Source organism: Gossypium raimondii, chromosome 11, assembly GCF_025698545.1.
Source record: "Gossypium raimondii isolate GPD5lz chromosome 11, ASM2569854v1, whole genome shotgun sequence".
Lineage (NCBI taxonomy): Eukaryota > Viridiplantae > Streptophyta > Magnoliopsida > Malvales > Malvaceae > Gossypium > Gossypium raimondii.
In genome coordinates this window covers 5,190,386-5,208,156 of record NC_068575.1, presented here as the reverse complement: position 1 = coordinate 5,208,156, position 17,771 = coordinate 5,190,386, and the positions used below count along the sequence as shown (strand labels likewise).

The 17,771-nt window shown below is 34.0% G+C and overlaps 2 protein-coding genes, 2 long non-coding RNA genes and 1 pseudogene across 4 annotated transcripts; 2 read left to right on the top strand and 3 right to left on the bottom strand.

Moving 5' to 3' along the window:
- Positions 1 to 384: 384 nt before the first annotated feature.
- On the bottom strand, positions 385 to 1,796 carry LOC128034854 (probable purine permease 11; annotated as a pseudogene).
- A 761-nt stretch (positions 1,797 to 2,557) lies between these two features.
- On the bottom strand, positions 2,558 to 4,397 carry LOC105761370 (uncharacterized). The gene is made up of 3 exons (XR_001123703.2): positions 3,715 to 4,397; positions 2,963 to 3,046; positions 2,558 to 2,877 (listed from the first exon to the last, which is right to left on the bottom strand). It is a non-coding gene; the product is annotated as an uncharacterized LOC105761370 (long non-coding RNA).
- Positions 4,398 to 4,948: 551 nt separating this feature from the next.
- On the top strand, positions 4,949 to 5,731 carry LOC128034858 (uncharacterized). The gene is made up of 2 exons (XR_008190924.1): positions 4,949 to 5,206; positions 5,374 to 5,731. It is a non-coding gene; the product is annotated as an uncharacterized LOC128034858 (long non-coding RNA).
- Positions 5,732 to 6,189: 458 nt separating this feature from the next.
- LOC105761362 (pentatricopeptide repeat-containing protein At3g14580, mitochondrial) lies at positions 6,190 to 7,937 on the top strand. Its single transcript, XM_012579149.2, has one exon. It carries the CDS (start codon positions 6,223 to 6,225, stop codon positions 7,471 to 7,473), a length of 1,251 nt encoding a protein of 416 aa, XP_012434603.1. The 5' UTR covers positions 6,190 to 6,222; the 3' UTR covers positions 7,474 to 7,937.
- Positions 7,938 to 10,235: 2,298 nt separating this feature from the next.
- LOC128034850 (probable disease resistance protein At1g58602) lies at positions 10,236 to 17,413 on the bottom strand. The gene is made up of 3 exons (XM_052623777.1): positions 16,383 to 17,413; positions 16,242 to 16,307; positions 10,236 to 12,461 (listed from the first exon to the last, which is right to left on the bottom strand). Exons 1-3 carry the CDS (start codon positions 17,329 to 17,331, stop codon positions 10,615 to 10,617), a joined length of 2,862 nt encoding a protein of 953 aa, XP_052479737.1. The 5' UTR covers positions 17,332 to 17,413; the 3' UTR covers positions 10,236 to 10,614.
- Between the last annotated feature and the right edge of the window lie 358 nt (positions 17,414 to 17,771).

Sequence of the window (17,771 nt, the reverse complement as noted above, 5' to 3'; positions counted from 1 at the left end):
CAGCACACCAACTAACTTTAGCAATAGATTTAGCCACAACATTAATTATATGGTAAAGAAAAGTAAGTTGAGTCTCGATATCTTTCACTTCTAAATTATTTTCCATATTTAAAATTTGTAATATTTTATACTTAAAATTGGGAAAATATATTTTGAGCCTCAAAAGATTTATAAAATATAAATTTTAGATCTAAACAACCATACTCATTATTTTGTATTTATCTATAATTTGGAAAAATTAGAAAATGAGAAGAGAGAGTAACCTTATGATTTTATTATAAAAAAATACCATTTATTCATACAACATGTATGGTAGACATGTACATATGCATATAAGAATCTTTGATCCCTTGGATTCCTAGATAGGAAGAAAAGCCCTAAAGAGTGAAAAACATAGCCACTACTTTGATTTGGAATCTTCAATCAATTAAGTTAAACTTCAGATTTTGAAGCTTCGATTTCTTGGGATTCCTTTTTCTTTGACTTTTTATCATCAAGATATTGTTGGTAGATATAAGAAGCAAATCCCCAAAGAGTGAACAACATTGCCAACACCTTACTTGCATCCATTTTCTCCTTATAAAGCAGGACACCAATAACTGGAACAAATGGCAAACTAAGCATACTCACAACATTTGAGAACAAAGATGACACCAAATAGATCAATCCCACTACTCCCACTGTACAAATCTGCCATGCCAAAGCTATTCCAATCAAACTCACTACATAAATCACCTTCCCTTCATCAAATTTCTCCATTTCGGACTTTAAATCCATGAATTCCAAACTCAGAAACAACCCCAACAAGCAAACGAAACTCGAAACCAATGAAGTGTAAATCTGCATTTCAAACACAACACTAAATGTGTCCTTTTTCAGTATTTTGTCAAATGAGAATTGTGTTAGAGACAGCAATAAAGCATAGCCTGCAGAAGCACCAACTATTGATATAAACCCAATGGAATGTTCATTCTTTCGTACTGGATTTTTCTCATCTCTTTTGGTCTCAGAACTGTCGGGATGAATTGCAACCATTGAAGCTGATACGGTAATGAAGATGATCAAGTTAAGCGTTAGGATACCGAGCTTTTCGCAGTTGATAACCACCAAAAAGATGGCGTTGAATACCAATTGGCTTGCACAAAGAAGGGAATATGTTGAAATGGAAAGCGGTTTAACGCCAACTGTATACATGAAGTTATCAATGGCTAGCAGACAACCGAGGGAAAAGTAGACCACATAATGGGTTATGTTGTTGGAGGAGCTTGGGGACTGCTTGTTAAATTAAGGGAAGAAGAGGAGTGGGAGGTAAAGGAGAGGGAAACCAGCTGTTTGCATGAGAGATGCCATCCATTTACTTTTTCCTCCATTGTTGAAGTAGAATTTGGTTAACAGAACGGCTGCAGATTGACCGGCGAGGAGGAATAAGATGTTGAGTGCTATTAGAAGCCACGGTTTCCAGCGGTTGTCAGGGCTGAATATTGGAGGCTGACCGGTGGTGGTGGTGGTTGATTCCTCTGGATGAGGTGTTTGAGGTTCTGCAATGGCATGGGAGGACATTATCAGAGATGGTTCCTGAATTGTTTTTAAGACAAAAAGAAAGGGTGCTGCTGCAGCATATGATAGCTAAGTTACTTGAAAGAGGGTACGAGGGTCGTAGACAAGTACGCCTGCAATATCTTCATTTCTTTCCATGACCTTGGCAGGTCATACCTTCGTACTAATGTCTTAAATCTTAGTAGTCCTAGCTATAACACATTGCTGCAAGAGTGAAATCTAGGCCTTAATTTTATTGATGACAGGTATGGCCTGTGTTTCTCTGTTCTTCATTTTTCCTCACATTCATACATGACTACAAGGTATGATTTTTGACATGTTCATGACATTCAAGTTTGCAGCAATTGTTTGATTAATAGGGAAGTTGTTTGCGATTTAAATAGAAACTGCAACACCAACTTTACTGGATCATTATTTTACGGTTTCAGCTTTACTGCCGTTAATATTCATAGAAATCATTCAGACAACACGAAATAAACATGTATCTAAATAGAGAGAAAGGACAGAGGAAGAAGAAAAAGAACCTGATTTGCTGTCATGCTGAGCTTCAATTATTTCCATTAGCTAATCCAAAATAAACCCAACACAACAGTAATTGAAGTAAGGATTTGGAGCTGTCATTTTAATATGTTAGAGGACATTGTTTGTTCTTGGTTCCTTTTTTGTTCTTAACCAATGTTCCATGCAATAATCAATGTGTTATCAAAAAATACAATAAAATAAGTAATTATGGAATTTTTTATGGCGGCAGGAGCCTGCTCCTCTAGGATTGTAATTAGACATTAGATCCTATTTAATCCATTTATTAATCGTTTATCATCTCAATATTACAAATATCTATATTCTAAATCTAGAAAGAAACGAATATCCAATTTTCTTTCTTTTTTCCTTTTTGATAATGGAGGCTTTGGATCTTTTATCTTCAACAAATGACAGAACATCGATGTATATGATTCTGCACCAACTACTAATTCACCAATATTGCACAATATGACTCAGATTTAGTGTACCACATTGGGATATGTGTCCAGCATAAATATATTCAATAAATATATATTTGACACATTTATGAAAAATGAAAAAAGATGAGAACAAATGGTCATTAAAAACAAAATGATCAATTTTACAACATCCTGTCTTGGCTTCTACTATTACATATATTTTTACATTTAATTATATCATAAAAGACTTGAGCAGATCGAAGTAGGAAAAAAGAACTAGCAACAGGGTAGTCACAGCAAAATTTATGAATGGTCACTGCAAACCAAACATGTAAATGCAAGGCTACATCCGAATACAGGTCAGTGGCGTCTCATTATCCTGCAATTTAACATGTTCAAAACTAAAAATTAACTTAAAACATATAATTTAAGCAGAAGGAAATTAAAGTGGAGGTGTTTCGTACCTTCCTAATCTAGAAAGCTCGGGTTCTTCCAATAGCATATCTTGCAATGGTTTTACTTTGACATTCTTTTCCCGCACTCCAGAACTATAAGCAAGATGTAAACAACAATTCTCTTCAATCCATGTATAGACAGGATACCAGACAAATTATCTATAAAAACTCAGAACCTGATGATAATAATAAATGTTTCTAAATAACGTAACTAAACCAATGGTACTTAAAGTATCCACTAATGTTTAACCCTGTTGGATATCACTTGAAGCACCCTGTTCGACACAATCAGATATGAGTATAAAGATATGACCCTCCAAGAACCCTATAAATAAAGAAAGCTCATCCACAAGTAGAGCATAAATATTCGAGTTAAGCATATAATGACTTCCTAATTATGCTGTTCTATTTTCAGACAAACTCCATGTACAGTATTGTGAAGAACAGGGACGAAGCCATGAACTTTGTACAATGGAGCTAAAGCTAAAAAATTTTAGGAGCAGCCCAAAATATAATTTTTCCATTTATCCAAGGGGTAAAAGGCTTAAATTTACAATATTAATATTTAGGAGAGACTAAAAATGAAAATTTCCCATTTAACCAAGGGGCCATGGCCCTCCCAGCCTCTCAGGCTTCATTCTTGGTGAAGAAATGACTAAGGATTCGGATATAAATAATAGATAATACAGCAAAAAAGAGCATATTAATAGAGACAGTTTATTAAGACAACAATGAAATTCAATAAAGCCAGAACTGCACACCTATATATATTAGTCCAACAGTATTATCATCCATAATATGTGGATAAGGCCGCCTTGATTCTCGTCTTTCAGTTGAAGAACTTGATTCTTCTCCTCTGTCCTTTAATTCCTTTACTCCGTAGGCCTGTAGTCGTCGGACCAAGTCGTTGATTCTTTCTATGATTTTCTCCATTTTTGACCTGGTTTTGTGGAGTGCCCATCCCTCTTTCAAACAGCAGGCTGATCTTTTAATACAACTCGGAAGACCTCCTTTGTTTTTGGATCCAATCTTGAGAGCAAATTCCTCGACAACATCCTCAGCATCATAAGCAAGCTCTCTGATTTCAGCAACCCAAAGACGAATCCTCTCATCCTTTGATTGTTTTGTCTCTAAGTCCATTAAGTATCTTTGCATCCATTTGAGCTCTGTTTGCAGACGATCAACTTGCTCCTCCACACCCCATCGGTATATGGCTTCCTCAGTTAGCAGGTTGCCAATTGTTGCACTGCAGATGCAACAGCAGAAAAAGCCATAAAAGTGATCGAGCTAAGAAAATTCTTTAAAATCTTGAATTTGGATTTCAAGATGTGAGTGCCGCAATCTTGCTGGGAAAACAATTGCAAGAAGCAGAACTTAATTAATAGAATGAGAATACAAACAGAAAGGTAGGTAGAACAAAAGTAGAGTTTTTTTGTTTAAATTTTTTTTATTTAAAAGTAAAATGAGTGGAGGACTTAATCAATTCACTTCCACTTTATCTAATACTAATATTTATACTCTGATGATCCCTTTTATAATGCCTTCACATAGACGGTACATAATTTTTCTTTTTGGCCATTAGACCCTATTCCTATAATCTATAATATCTATAAAAGCATAAGTTTAAAAAAATTGAACAGATAAAAATATCATTTATTTATTTTATCATATTACTAAATTAATATTTAAATAATATTTATAATCAATTTATAAAGTGAAAATATATGACAGTAGTTACATTTTCTTTAAAACGGATATATATAATATAAGTCATCAAGCTTTAATTAAGGGAAAAGAAAGATTAACAAAATGATAAGGTGAGGAAGCATATTTGGAATGCTTTTTTTTGGATAAAAATATATTTACTTGTTTAAAGTAACTTTAATCAAAGCCTTATCCGTTTTCCTTTCTTTTTCATTTCACTCGCTTCATACTCATTTTAATATAAATATATTTATTTTTCATTTCACGCTTTCGTTATGAGGATCTCCACAATCAGAAATTTTTGGATTATTGAGGATCTCTCAACTCTATTCTTTCTTATCATTAACTGGTTTCAAGATGAATGGCAAAGCTGATGAGCTAGACTTGTCTTGACTTCCGAAGATTCCAAGGCAAAATGGCTGAGGAATCAAGCAATTGTAAAGGATTTTGGCGATTGTTATCAGTCTCTCAGTCATTTATGAACTGTCGTCCAATGATTTACTTGTCTGCTATCTTGCATTTCTGCTGACTGGATGGGGTCTGATTTTGGTATGTCTAGTTGACTATGTTACTCGAATTCAACAATAAGTATCAAATACGGGCATGCCCAAGTTTTTTTTTTAAATTTGTTCATATATTTAGAGGATCGGCATATAGTTTTTGTCTAGAGTTTGCATCTTTTGCCTTATTCCCTCTGACATTTTAGCTCCCTTCAGGTTGCTCAAGCTGTGAGGCCAATTATTTGGAACACCAGACTCTGGCAGTTCACTGAGGTACTAGCTAAGGCATATGATTACAGAATGGGATCGATCCTTTTCTCTCCGGTTGCTATACTGGCATGGCTTCTGATCATTTCGGCATTCCAAACTCGATTCCTTTTCAACCAGGCTTTCAATAGGCATCTCCAAATCCAACCAATTCTTGAAGGGAAGAAGAAACAAAAATAAAGTTTTGACATTCATAAACATTCTGCCCATTAATTATTTGTACATTTCAAAGAGATATAATATATAGTTGTAAATAACAATGATTCATTACTTCGAAATAATACACCTCAAAATTTCAGTAGATAAATTATTTAAGGTTTGAATCATACAATCTCTTCATATTTTCCAACCTTTTACTACTTTTCCAATCACTTTGCGCCCTTTACTTTCATTTCATCTATCACTTTAATCCTTTGACCATTTCTGTATAAAAAAATTAGTGCATGTTTACGTGTTCGTCACTTAATTAATAATAAAATTCTCACTTTGGTCCTTGTACTATAGTGATCCTCGTGTGTAATCATTTAAGCCAATTGATTGCGACTACGTGGAGGGTTAAAGTATATGGATGAATACTATAATATAGGAACCCTAACACATGGGATTTACGGAAATGATCAATAGACTAACATGATGGACGAAATGAAAGTAAACAGACAAAGTGAAGGAAAAGGGTCAAAATGAGATTTTTACTATATTACAGGGGTCAAAACAAGTATTAAGCCTTTCCCTTACCCTATATACGTTTATAGTGCGAATAGCACAAAGCTTTTAGCTCTCCAGTTTCTACATTCTCCAATGGCCAAACGCATGATTTCACGTTCCCTTCTTTCTTCTATCAAAAGCTCTTACCCCCAATATTTTCCCTCACTTTTTCAACATCCAATCACCACTAAAATCTCATCTCTTAAATCCCTTTCGTTTTTCTCCTCACTTTCCAGCTACCATCAACCAACCCACACCACTTCCCCTCCCCTTTTCAAACTAACCCACAAAGACTGGCTCTCCCCGACCGAAATCCTCAAAATCTTTGACAATCTTAAAGATCCAAACTCTCTCATTTCAGTCCTAGCCCAATACTCAGCTCGCAAGGATTATAAACCAACTGAACCTCTCTTCACTTTGCTCATCAACAAGCTCGCATATGCCCAGGATTTTGATTCCATTGAAAATATAATGGAAAAGCTCAAACGTGAAAAAGCCTGTCGTTTATCCGATGAATTCTTCCAGAATGTGATTAAAAAGTATGGGCATGTCGGAGGTCGAATCAAAAGGGCAATCGAGATCCTTTTTAGCATGCCAGAATCTGGGACTTGGCCTAGTGTTAAAACCTTCAATATCGTATTGAGCTTACTCGTATCGAACAAACTATCTGATGTTGTTCACGAGGTTTATGGGAAAGCTCCCAATTTGGGTGTTGAAATTGAAGCTTGTACTCTGAATATTCTCATTAAAGGGTTGTGTGAAAATGGGAAATTAGAGTTTGCATTCCAACTGCTCGATGAATTTCCTAAACAAAGGTGTAAGCCTAATGTTAGAACTTATTCTACTTTAATGCACGGGTTGTGCGATAAGGGGAAGGTTGATGAAGCTTTTGAGTTGATGGGGAGGATTGAAACGGAAGGAATCGATGCTGATGCTGTTAGCTTTAATATCTTGATTTCAGGTCTTAGGAAACAAGGTAGGATTGATGAAGGTGTGAAGCTGTTGGAAATTATGAAAAAGAAAGGGTGTTATCCCAATGCAGGGTCTTATCAAGAGGTGTTGTACGGTTTGCTTGATGCTGCGAGGTTTATGGAAGCAAAGGAGATTATGGGGAGAATGGTTTTCGAGAGGGTTAATCCTAGTTTTGATTCATACAAGAAGTTGATTCATGGTTTTTGTAAGGGGAAGATGGTAAAGGAAGTTGATTGGGCTTTGAAACAAATGGTACGCCATGGTTTTGTTCCAAAAATGGGAATGTGGATTCAGATTGTTGACTGTGTTTTTGCAAGGAATAAGAACAACACTTGTGATTGCAGTTTACTTGGTGAAATAATCAATAGCTAGCAGAAATGCGATGTTAAATCAGTTATCTTGCGGGTTCAGTTTATGTTACTTGAGCACGGATATGAGTATAGGATAAGAATGCCATATCTTCATACCAATACATGAATATGTGCTGAATATAAGTGTCAGATACGTTTTTACTTCAAGAAAAATTAAGAAAATTGATTTGGCTTCGAAACAAATGGTACACCATGCATTTGTTCCTAAAAATGGGGATATGGATTCAGATTGTTGGCTGTGTTTTTGCAGGTAATAAGAACAACACTTGTGATTGCAGTTTACTTGTCGAAGTCGTCAAAAGCTAGCAGCAGAGATATAAATAGCAACAACAACTTCACCCTGTTGCCTTCCCTATGCTATTATTAATTAAATTGTTTTTCTAGACTATATTAGTATACTCACTTAATTCTGTTACTTGTTGATAATATTGATAGTACTTCAATTAATGAATTGTTGGTATATCAGTATTACTCTATTAATCTTCATCTCCTTTCACGCACACATGAAATTGCATAGACTATAGCAAGAAATCCTTTTAAATTTGCATTTCTTTCCATAACTTTACATGGGCAGTAAACCAGAGACTGAAGATCAGATACGTCCACAATAATGAATGCTGGTGAAGTGATGCATAATTTCAACAGAATAGAGGAAGAAAGAAAAAGAGAGAAGAGAAAGAGAATCGAGGAAGAAGAAAGAATTGATTTCCTTCACAAAATGGCATATCTGCTCATTTCCCATGCCAGTTTCTATTATGGCTGAGAATTGGCAGTTACAAAGTCTGTTATAGGGCTGTTCCTCGAGCAGTTGTAGCAAACCATCAATACGCACCGTTTTCATTCAACATCAAAACTTATAGTTTCATTAAACCCTCGGCCCTAAAACACAGCGTTCAACTAACTTTAGCTAACATTTTTATTTCATAACATGAAACTATTCATAATCAACTCATGGATCGACCACCATCGACTCATGGTCTTCCCATCATCTCCATGCTTGACCATTTACTCCTTGAGGATGACGAGGTCTCACAATCTCTGTCTCTTAATATAAAAAGCAGCCGAAAAACAAGAAAACCATTTAAAAACGGAGAAAAAGGTATGCCTTTGTTTATGGAGTCAGCTTGCTTGTGTAGCAAGAAAAGTGAATATAAACAATGTATGTGATTCCTCCTTTGTTTCTTGTAGATAATAGCAGAACTTTATGCACTTTTAACACTAGCTGTTACCCAATATTTAGAGGTTCAAGATTTCAACTTTTTCTTTACTTAAATAATACACCAGTAACCCACTTTCTTCATGTCTATCTGTGTGTGTGTCTGTATATATATAACTTGGACTGGAACTTTTCATCCTTTAGGTTCTCAAGAGGTTGATGAATTCCCGTTTGGCGCAACATGGCAGACTTGGACCTATGTATCTCAACATTGAAAGACAAGTATCATTTCGGATGTTTCCTAGTGGTGCTAGATTCAATGTCTTAGGTTAGCAGTGATTTTAATCCTTTCAAGTATTGATTTCTTACATGCTAGGTTTTTTATACTTATGCTTGTGCGTTGTTTTTCTTAATATTTGCCTGTAACATGTTTCAGGATTTTCCTCTGAAAATGGACTCAATAATGCTGCCATGATGGGCTATGCCTTTGATCCTAATAAAAATTATGTTTTCATGGTAGGTTTGCAGTAGAAAATCCTTAATTTAATTTCTTATGATACATGCAAAAACGTATGATAAGAAATTAAATTAAGGATGCGTGCTGAAGCCATTGCAGAAAGGATTTGTCAAGTGCTTGAACGTAATTGGAATATCTAATCTGTTCACCTTGTTTGCTCAACAGCTAACATTTTTTTCCTTTGATTACCCAAAATAGTCATACTAACAAATGTGGCTGTGATTTTGTATGGTATTTTGCAACATTCATAACTTAGCTACTGAGATTTTATCACACCTTGAACTACAAATAGTTATCTGTTATTCGCTCATATCCTAATCCGAATAAGATATTGAGTTTTATAACGAAAATAATAGGATCATATTGAATTTTATAAATCTTTAGGAGATTTCTCCCATGTCAACCCTATATTTAAAGATTTGGACATTTCCATGTGCACACATTATATGTTCAATATTTTCAATGAATCCGAATAACATTTCGAATAAAAGATAAATGAAGATTCTTGCAATTTTTAATTTAAACTTACTGAATAAATAGCATTTGAATTAATTAAGTGGATGTGAAATTTTCAATCGATTAAGTTGGATTTGGAATCTTCGATTCCCTTGAATATATTTTTTAGTTTATTATCATCGAGAGATTGTTGGTAGATATAAGAAGCAAAGCATGGTGATACAAAATCTTGAATCTAAATATCGATTTTGGAATCTTTGATTCCCTTGGATTCCTTTGCCTTTTATAAAGCATAGTTTGCTAAACCATTTGACAAAAAAATTCAAATTGTATCTTCTTTCTTTCTTTCTTTTGTAAGACAATGTAATTTGAAAGTGTTATTAGTTGGTAAGATTTGATTTTTCCTATTTTTTGCTTTGGAAGTGTGGGGATGAAGTGCAACCATTAAAATTAAACTTGATATGATATTGTAACAAGGATTATTGAGTTAAGGATGACGGAAAAGATTATGTTAAATACCAATCGACTTACATAAAATAAGGAAATATGTTGAAACGGAAATGAGTCTAATGAGACATATATTCAATTTTTCTAAAATATGTATATATTAAAAAGATAAATATATATCAAACAATTATATTTAAGTAAACTAAAGAGTAGAAATGAACATAGACAACGAAGTGATGAATTTTACAATAGAAAAGCATGGTCCTGCCTTGGCTTCTACTATTACATTTATAAAAAAAGAAAAAGACTCAAGCACACTTAAGTAGGGAAAAAAAAGAAAGAGAAAGCAAAGCTAACAAATAAATATAGGAACGGTCACCGCAAACCAAAGCTATGTCGGACTTCCTTTGACTTTTAATAAATGTAATTATTCATTGTTGTGTTGACAAATGGAGTGAGAATGTGAGACATTGTCAATAACGAAAGATATATAAGAAGCAAAGAAAGTAGGAATCATTTCCTAAACTAGAGGTTATGAAATTACCTCTCACTTATCATTCAATCTATTAGCCACAGTTTTGGAATATGATAGAAGGAACATGTTTGACTTTGTAGAAATCTTCTCCTCCTTCCTCCTCCAATCTATCTTTGAATGCCTTTGGCATTGATTCAATCTTCAGTTCTTTGAGGGTTGTAATGAACCTCAATCGCTCTGGAAGCATCTTCAAGTTTCCGCATTCCTCAATCTCCAATCGCTGAAGAGAAGGCATGGCTCCTTCATCCACCTTCCACTCCTCCAAATAGTAGAGCTCCGCAAGGATTAGAGACTCAAGTTTAGGAAAACCCTGAGCAGAGCAAAACATTTCCTTTCCTACGAAAGATATTTCGAATTCAAGAATCCTTAAGTTAGGCAGCTTCTCTAGTGTTGGCATTGGATCTTTCTCAAGCTTGCAGCGGCTCAACTGTATGTAAGCGAGATGTGAAGAGAAGTAGTGATACTCTGGTAACTCACTTATCCTTGTTTCTACACTCAACTTGCAAATACTTGTACAATTTGAAAGGAGATGGGCCAAATGTTTTGGATCTATTGATTTGTCCCCAGAGGTAATAATAGACAAGGAATGAAGATATTTACTTCCGATTATGGGTGGATTCTCGCCCAAATCCTTCTCATTGAAATTTTCAATATTAAAGGGCCCATAAATCTCCAACTCTCTAAGATTTGTCATGTTGATAAGATCCTTTAGATAACAATTCTTGGTGTTGAAGTTCACAAGTGTTAGGAGTTTTCTCAAAGTACCCAACTTCAACTTAGTTCTGCTTTTACATCTCGAAGGGAGATATAAATGTCTTAGTTGCTCCATCCTCCATATCACATTAGGTACATGAATTCTTTCATTTCCAACTCTTAAATCCAAGGTTTGCAAACACCTTAAGTTGCCTAGAGATGATGGCAACTTCTGCCAGAAGAACTTAAGATGCTTTAGACTCAAGAATCTTAAATGGATGAGATTACCTATATCACTGGGTAACTTAAGCCCTGCAAAACCATCATATGTTGTTTTCTCATAGTTTAGGGCTCTTAGCAATTTGAAGTTGTTGAACATGTATCTCCAAACTCCCCGAAATTTAAGAGCCATCGTACCAGATCCCGAAATCAAAAGAATCAAATACAGTGGATTCCAAACTTCATCGTCATGTTCTTTAACGTAATTCAACACTTCCAAAGGCAAAGATTTTTCTAATTCCTCCAACGGAAAGAACTCATTGAAGAACAAAAGTGACCGAATATTTGGACTTTTAATGCATTGTATGAAAAAAAACTCATGCACAGAAACCCTACGAACCTTCCGAATCATAGATAATGAAGATGCATTTGATTGGTCGACAATGAAGACAAAATTTTCTTGTTTTGCCTTTGATAAGCAAAGATCTCTCATCAGATCATGCATCTGAATTGTTTTGACCTTTAAGGTTGCCATATCTCTTTCTCGTACTTGAATCATGCACCTTTCCACAAGCTCCATTAAATAAGATTCCGCCACATCTTCCGCAATTTCCCCACCGTCTCTTTCTTCTTGCTTTGATGACACAATACCTTCAGCAACCCATAATTGAATCAATCTATCCACATCTATCATATAATCCTCCGGAAAATGGCTTAGATAGAGGAAACATGGTCTTAGATAGGGAGGCAAATCATCATAACTTAATGCTAACACATCCTCTGGTCCTTGATTTTTGCCTCTCTTCAAGTATGATTTTACATTGTCAGATATCTTTCGCCATTCGTTTAATAAATTATTCTTTGTAGCCAAAATTCCTCCCAATACAACAATGGCTAATGGAAGCCCTGCACAATGTTTAACCATGTTCTTTCCTAACTTTTTCATTTCCACGTCGATTATATTTTCTGTATAAAAAATTAAGAATAAATTTTAAAAAAAATAAGGAAAATTAAGAAATAATTTAAATAGGTAAAAGAAATGTAAAAGTAGATGAACCCAAACTTATATTTTATGAATTTGTCAAACAATTTTAATATAAATTCATCACTTATAAAGTTTAATTTTATTGCGGTTATTAACTAAACTTGAAAAAATAAATCTATTTGAAAATTTTGAATACTTTATGGAACAATCAATACTAAATAAGAAACTTCACTCTCATTAATTTAAGAGGAGTTTGAATAAATAAATAGATAATTCACTATCCAATTTGAAATCTAAAACAAAATTTACATATCTTTTTAAGGGTTGTTTGGAATAGTTCATGCATTATGGTTTTAAGGCTAATATTTAATACTCCAACAAAAAAAATAGAGGAAAATACTTTTAACAATTAAAGAATTATATAAAAAGATTATTTAATTTTAAATTGGATATCTTGTTAGATACAAATGAGATTATAAATAAGGGTCAAAAAGATGTGTTGAGAATTTGGAGATAAAATTATAAGATTTTACTTATATTGTACAAGTTAAGCATACAAAACAATTAAATTAATCTCTTTTTTCGTGGATGATTTTAACGAGATTTTCGAACGAGATTGAGATAATTTTAATACTGAAAACTAAATGTCTTGAATTAATGACATAATTTAATTAGGTTAATTAGTCCTTGTAATTTTAAGTATTAAATCATATCGAAGATCATGGTGAATATATTGAAAGGAGTTCTAGGGGTAGTGATTATTCATAGCGTCGAGTCTAGTTTTATTTCTGGGATTAGCCTTAGTGGTCATTATCCAGTAGTGTCACATTTGTTATTCACGAACGATTTCTATTCTTTTTGGAAGCTAGTTCGTTAAATTGTAGGAGAATGATTAACTTGATTCAAGAATATTGTGCAGCTTCTGGACGAAGGGTCAACTATGATAAATCAAGCAACGTTTTTAGTGTGTGAATACTCCCGAAGGGACAACGAAAGGTTGATTCAAGAAGAGACTGACATAATAATTCGGACGTTTACTTGGGTGTCCCTTCTTTGTCGGGGCTTTCGAAAACATTAACTTTGAGGCGTATCAAAGATAAGGTCCCTACTTTCACCAAAAAAAAAAAAAGAAAAGAAAAGAAAAAAAAAGAGATAAAGTCCTTACCAAACTTAAGGGCTGGAAGCAGCAAACGTTATCTTGAAGGGGAAGGGAGGTTCTTATTAAAGCAGTAGCATGCGCTTCAATGTATACGATATCTTTTCGAATTTCCTAAAAACTTATGCGTGGAAATGAATTCAGCAGAAGGAAAATGAGAGACGTATTCATTGAAAAGCTTGGAGGACTTGCTCTACTTGCAAAACAATCTTGACAGTTAGTCCAGGATCCTGATGCTCTTTGGGCTAGGATTTTAAAAGGACTTTTTTTCCCGAATTCTAATTTCCTTGAAGCTAAAAAGGGAGCTAGGTCATGATGGGTGTGGAGCAGCATTCTTGAAGGGAAAGAGTTATTAAAAGGAGACTTTGATTTGGCAAGTGCTAAATGACGAAAGCATCCACATTTGGGAAGATAGATGGTTGCTGGGAGTTAAAGATAGGAAACTAAAGCATCCTGGAAGTATTGACGGATCCTTACCAACAAGAGTTACTGAGATCATTGGTTTAGAAGAACTAAATTGGGACTTACCCAGTATCTCAATGTGGTTAGAAGATATTGAAATTGCGAAATTAAAAGTTCCCCTTCATGAAACAGATGAACAAGATAAATTGGTGTGGCCGTTTACAGCTGTTGATCAATATTCGATGAAGTCAGGGTACAATGAGTTGAGAAAGCACTATGGAAATGAGTCTTCTTTACAACCTTCCAGCTCTCACTTAATCGATAGGAGCACTTGGAAAGCTATTTGGAGCTTACAGGTACCGAACAAAATTAAAATTTTCTTATGGAAATTGTGTCATAATGCTATTCCATCTCGTTTTAATCCGTGGAAAAGAAAATGTGTTTCGAACCCAATTTGTTGTTTATGTGGTATTGAAGATGAGACTTTGGACATATTATTCTTAGTTGTAATTGGTTAGGGGAATATAGTATGAGGCTTGTTTTGGTCTTCAAGGGCTAAATGATCAAAATTCAATCATTTGACAGATGGTTCTCAAAGTTGTTACAAATGCCTTGTATGAGGGAGGATTTCAAAGTTGGAATTGTTTCCACTTGCTGCCACATCTGGAAAGCTAGGTGTGAGGTTACAATTGGAGGTGTGAAACTTGGTTTGGAGAGAATTATTCGAAGGACTGATTGCTCCATGAATGAATTCTTATCTGCTCAATGGATCCTCTGTTCAAACAATAACTCTGATCGAACTAGGAAGTCAAAAACTTGTGCTGATGTTTGGGAGAAACTACCATAAGGTTGGGTTAAAGTTAATTGTGATGGGGCATTTGACACCTTAATAGCTTGTGCTGGTATTAGAGTAATAGGCAGAATTTTAAGTGGGAAGATGGTGGATGGGATTGGTAAAAGGATTAAGTGGATTCATGTGAGGTTGTCGAGGCCAAAGCTATGGTTGGATGGATTGAATTAGCTATGAAGAACAAATGGACCAATGTGATAATCAAGACTGACTCCCAGACTATTGCTTCGAATATTAAGAAGAAGAGTCAAGATCGAAGATGGAGATTAAGGCTAGTCCTTCAGGTTTTTGATAAGCTGGTCATGCAACTTTCTTCTTTGAAAGTCAATGTTATTAGAATGATCTTAAAAATAAAATTTTTTTTGTCACATGATTAAATTTTAAAGACATGAATTATTATTATACACTCATCCATGGAGAAATTATTTTATGGACCATTCTGATCACATTAGTCATGGTCCCTTTCTAATTATTTATTAACATTTCAACAATTTTTTCCATATCATTGACACATAATTTTGGTCATTTTTTTATCGTGAACCCTGAATCTAGAATCCTAAACCCTAGATCCAAAACATAAAACCCCAAACTCGTAACCCCAAATCCTTGAACTATGAATCCTAAACTCGTAACCGATAACCCTGAACCCTCGAACTTTAAACTTGAACCTTGAATTTTGAACTTTAAATCTCGAATCCAAACCTTGAACTGCGAGATTTGGGGTTCAAGGTTTAGGTTCAAGGTTTAGAGTTCGAGTTTAAGGTTTGGAGTTTTGAGTTCAGGATAAAATAATTATCAAAATTATGTGTCAATGACATGAAAAATATTACACAAAAATTACTAATTTTTTTAAAATTAGTTGCACAAAAATAAAAAAACATTAACTTATGAAAAAAATAAAATGATTAAAATTTGTAAAAGAAGAAAATATGTTTCTTTATAATTTTAAAATTAATTATTTTAAATAATTTAATTAAATTTAAATTAAGTTGGAGAAAATATTAAATATAAATGAGTGTATAATAATTCTTTGTTATCTTAAAATTTAAAATTTGACATTATTTTATTGGTGCCTAAAATTATATTTTTAAGATGATCCTAATATAATTTATTCGATAAGTAATAGTGAAGTTATTAAAAATTATAATATAAAAGATAATGAATTTACCTATTAATTATATTTACGTGCGTGTACCATTAATTGATAAACTCCAAAACCTTGATTTCTTTTATTTATTTCATATTAAGGTTTTGAAATTTTAAATAAAATAGATTTTATATATTTTAAATTTAATTATTAAAATGAAAAATAAATTTAGCATATAACAAGAATTTTGCTATTTGTATATTTACCTGTTTGAGGAAATGCAATCTTTTGAAACAATTCCCAACTTTCTTCATCGTTTAGGCACTTCAACTCTGAAATAATATACATAGTTATTTTCCATAAAAGGAATAAGAGTATTCAATTTTACCTAATAAAGAAAATTTTACCTCTTATGTCAGCATATGGAACTATCCCCCTGTTTCTAGAGGTGAGCAATATCTTGCTATTGCTATCACGGCCCGTTGCAACTGGAAAGGCAGGTTTTAGACTATCCCAAGCTTCACTGGTCCAAATATCATCAAGTATCACCAGACACTTTTTAACCTCCAAAATGTTACACAACTTCTCTGCTAATTCTTCATCTCTTTTCTTCCTATCCTCGACATTTAAAGTTTTGAAACCAGATAGAATGTCTTCCCAAACATTTCTTTTCTGGCATGGTTGAGAAACATATACAAAAGCCAAGTGATCGAAATAATCAATAACCTGACGATGGTGATATATTTTCTTGGCGAGAGTGGTCTTTCCCAGACCACCCATGCCCCATATTGTAACAACCTTGCATATACTTTCCTTCGTAAGAACTTCGACCAATCCCTCGGTATCATCAACTAGTCCAACAATATTATCATCCATAATATGTGGATAAGGCCGCCTTGATTCTCGTCTTTCAGTTGAAAAACTTGATTCTTCTCCTCTGTCCTTTAATTCCTTTACGCCATAGGCCTGTAGTCGTCGGACCAAGTCGTTGATTCTTTCTATGATTTTCTCGATCCTTGACCTGGTTTCATGGAGCACCCATCCCTCGTTCAAACAGCAGGCTGATCTTTTAATACAACTCGGAAGGCCACCTTTGTTTTTGGATCCAATCTTGAGAGCAAATTCCTCAACAATATCCTCAGCATCATAAGCAAGCTCTCTGATTTCAGCAACCCAAAGACGAATCCTCTCATCCGTAGATTGTTTTGTCTCTGCCACCATTAAGGAGCTTTTCATCCATTGGAGCTCCGTTTGCAGACGATCAACTTGCTCCTCCACGCCCCATAGGTATATGGCTTCCTCAGTTAGCAGGTTGCCAATTGTTGTCACTGCAGATGTCACAGCAGACCAAGCCATAATAGTGATCGAGCTCAGAAAATTCTTTAAGATCTTGAATTTGGATTTCAAGATGTGAGTACCGCAATCTTGCTGGGAAAACAATTGCAAGAAGCAGTACTTAATTATAAAAACAATTGCAAATCATTGCCCTTTTATACTTTTAGTAGTAGTAGTTCTATTAAATTTATAAAAATTATAAAGCAACATTAATCATCAATAGAACGAGGATACGAACAAGAAAGGTATATTCATAATAGAATGATAATACAAGCAAGAAAGGTATGTTCAAAATAGAATGAGAATACAAACAAGAAAGCTATATTCCTATGAATTACTTTATAACCTTGTTTGTATATTGTCATATAATTATGTATATTTTCACTTATAAATTTGTATATATAATTTCATCTTTAATTTAAAAGAATTTTGTATAAGTAGTTTATATACTCTTAAACGGT

What these genes read in the sequence shown, in the direction of transcription:
- LOC105761362 (XM_012579149.2), top strand. Translation starts at nt 6,223, where the DNA reads ATGGCCAAACGCATGATTTCACGTTCCCTTCTTTCTTCTATCAAAAGC.
- LOC128034850 (XM_052623777.1), bottom strand. Translation starts at nt 17,331, where the DNA reads ATGGCTTGGTCTGCTGTGACATCTGCAGTGACAACAATTGGCAACCTG. An exon ending in TCCATATGCTGACATAAGAG is followed by an intron (nt 16,308 to 16,382) that starts GTAAAATTTTCT and finishes ATATTATTTCAG; the next exon opens with AGTTGAAGTGCCTAAACGAT. An exon ending in GATTGCATTTCCTCAAACAG is followed by an intron (nt 12,462 to 16,241) that starts GTAAATATACAA and finishes TTTTTTATACAG; the next exon opens with AAAATATAATCGACGTGGAA.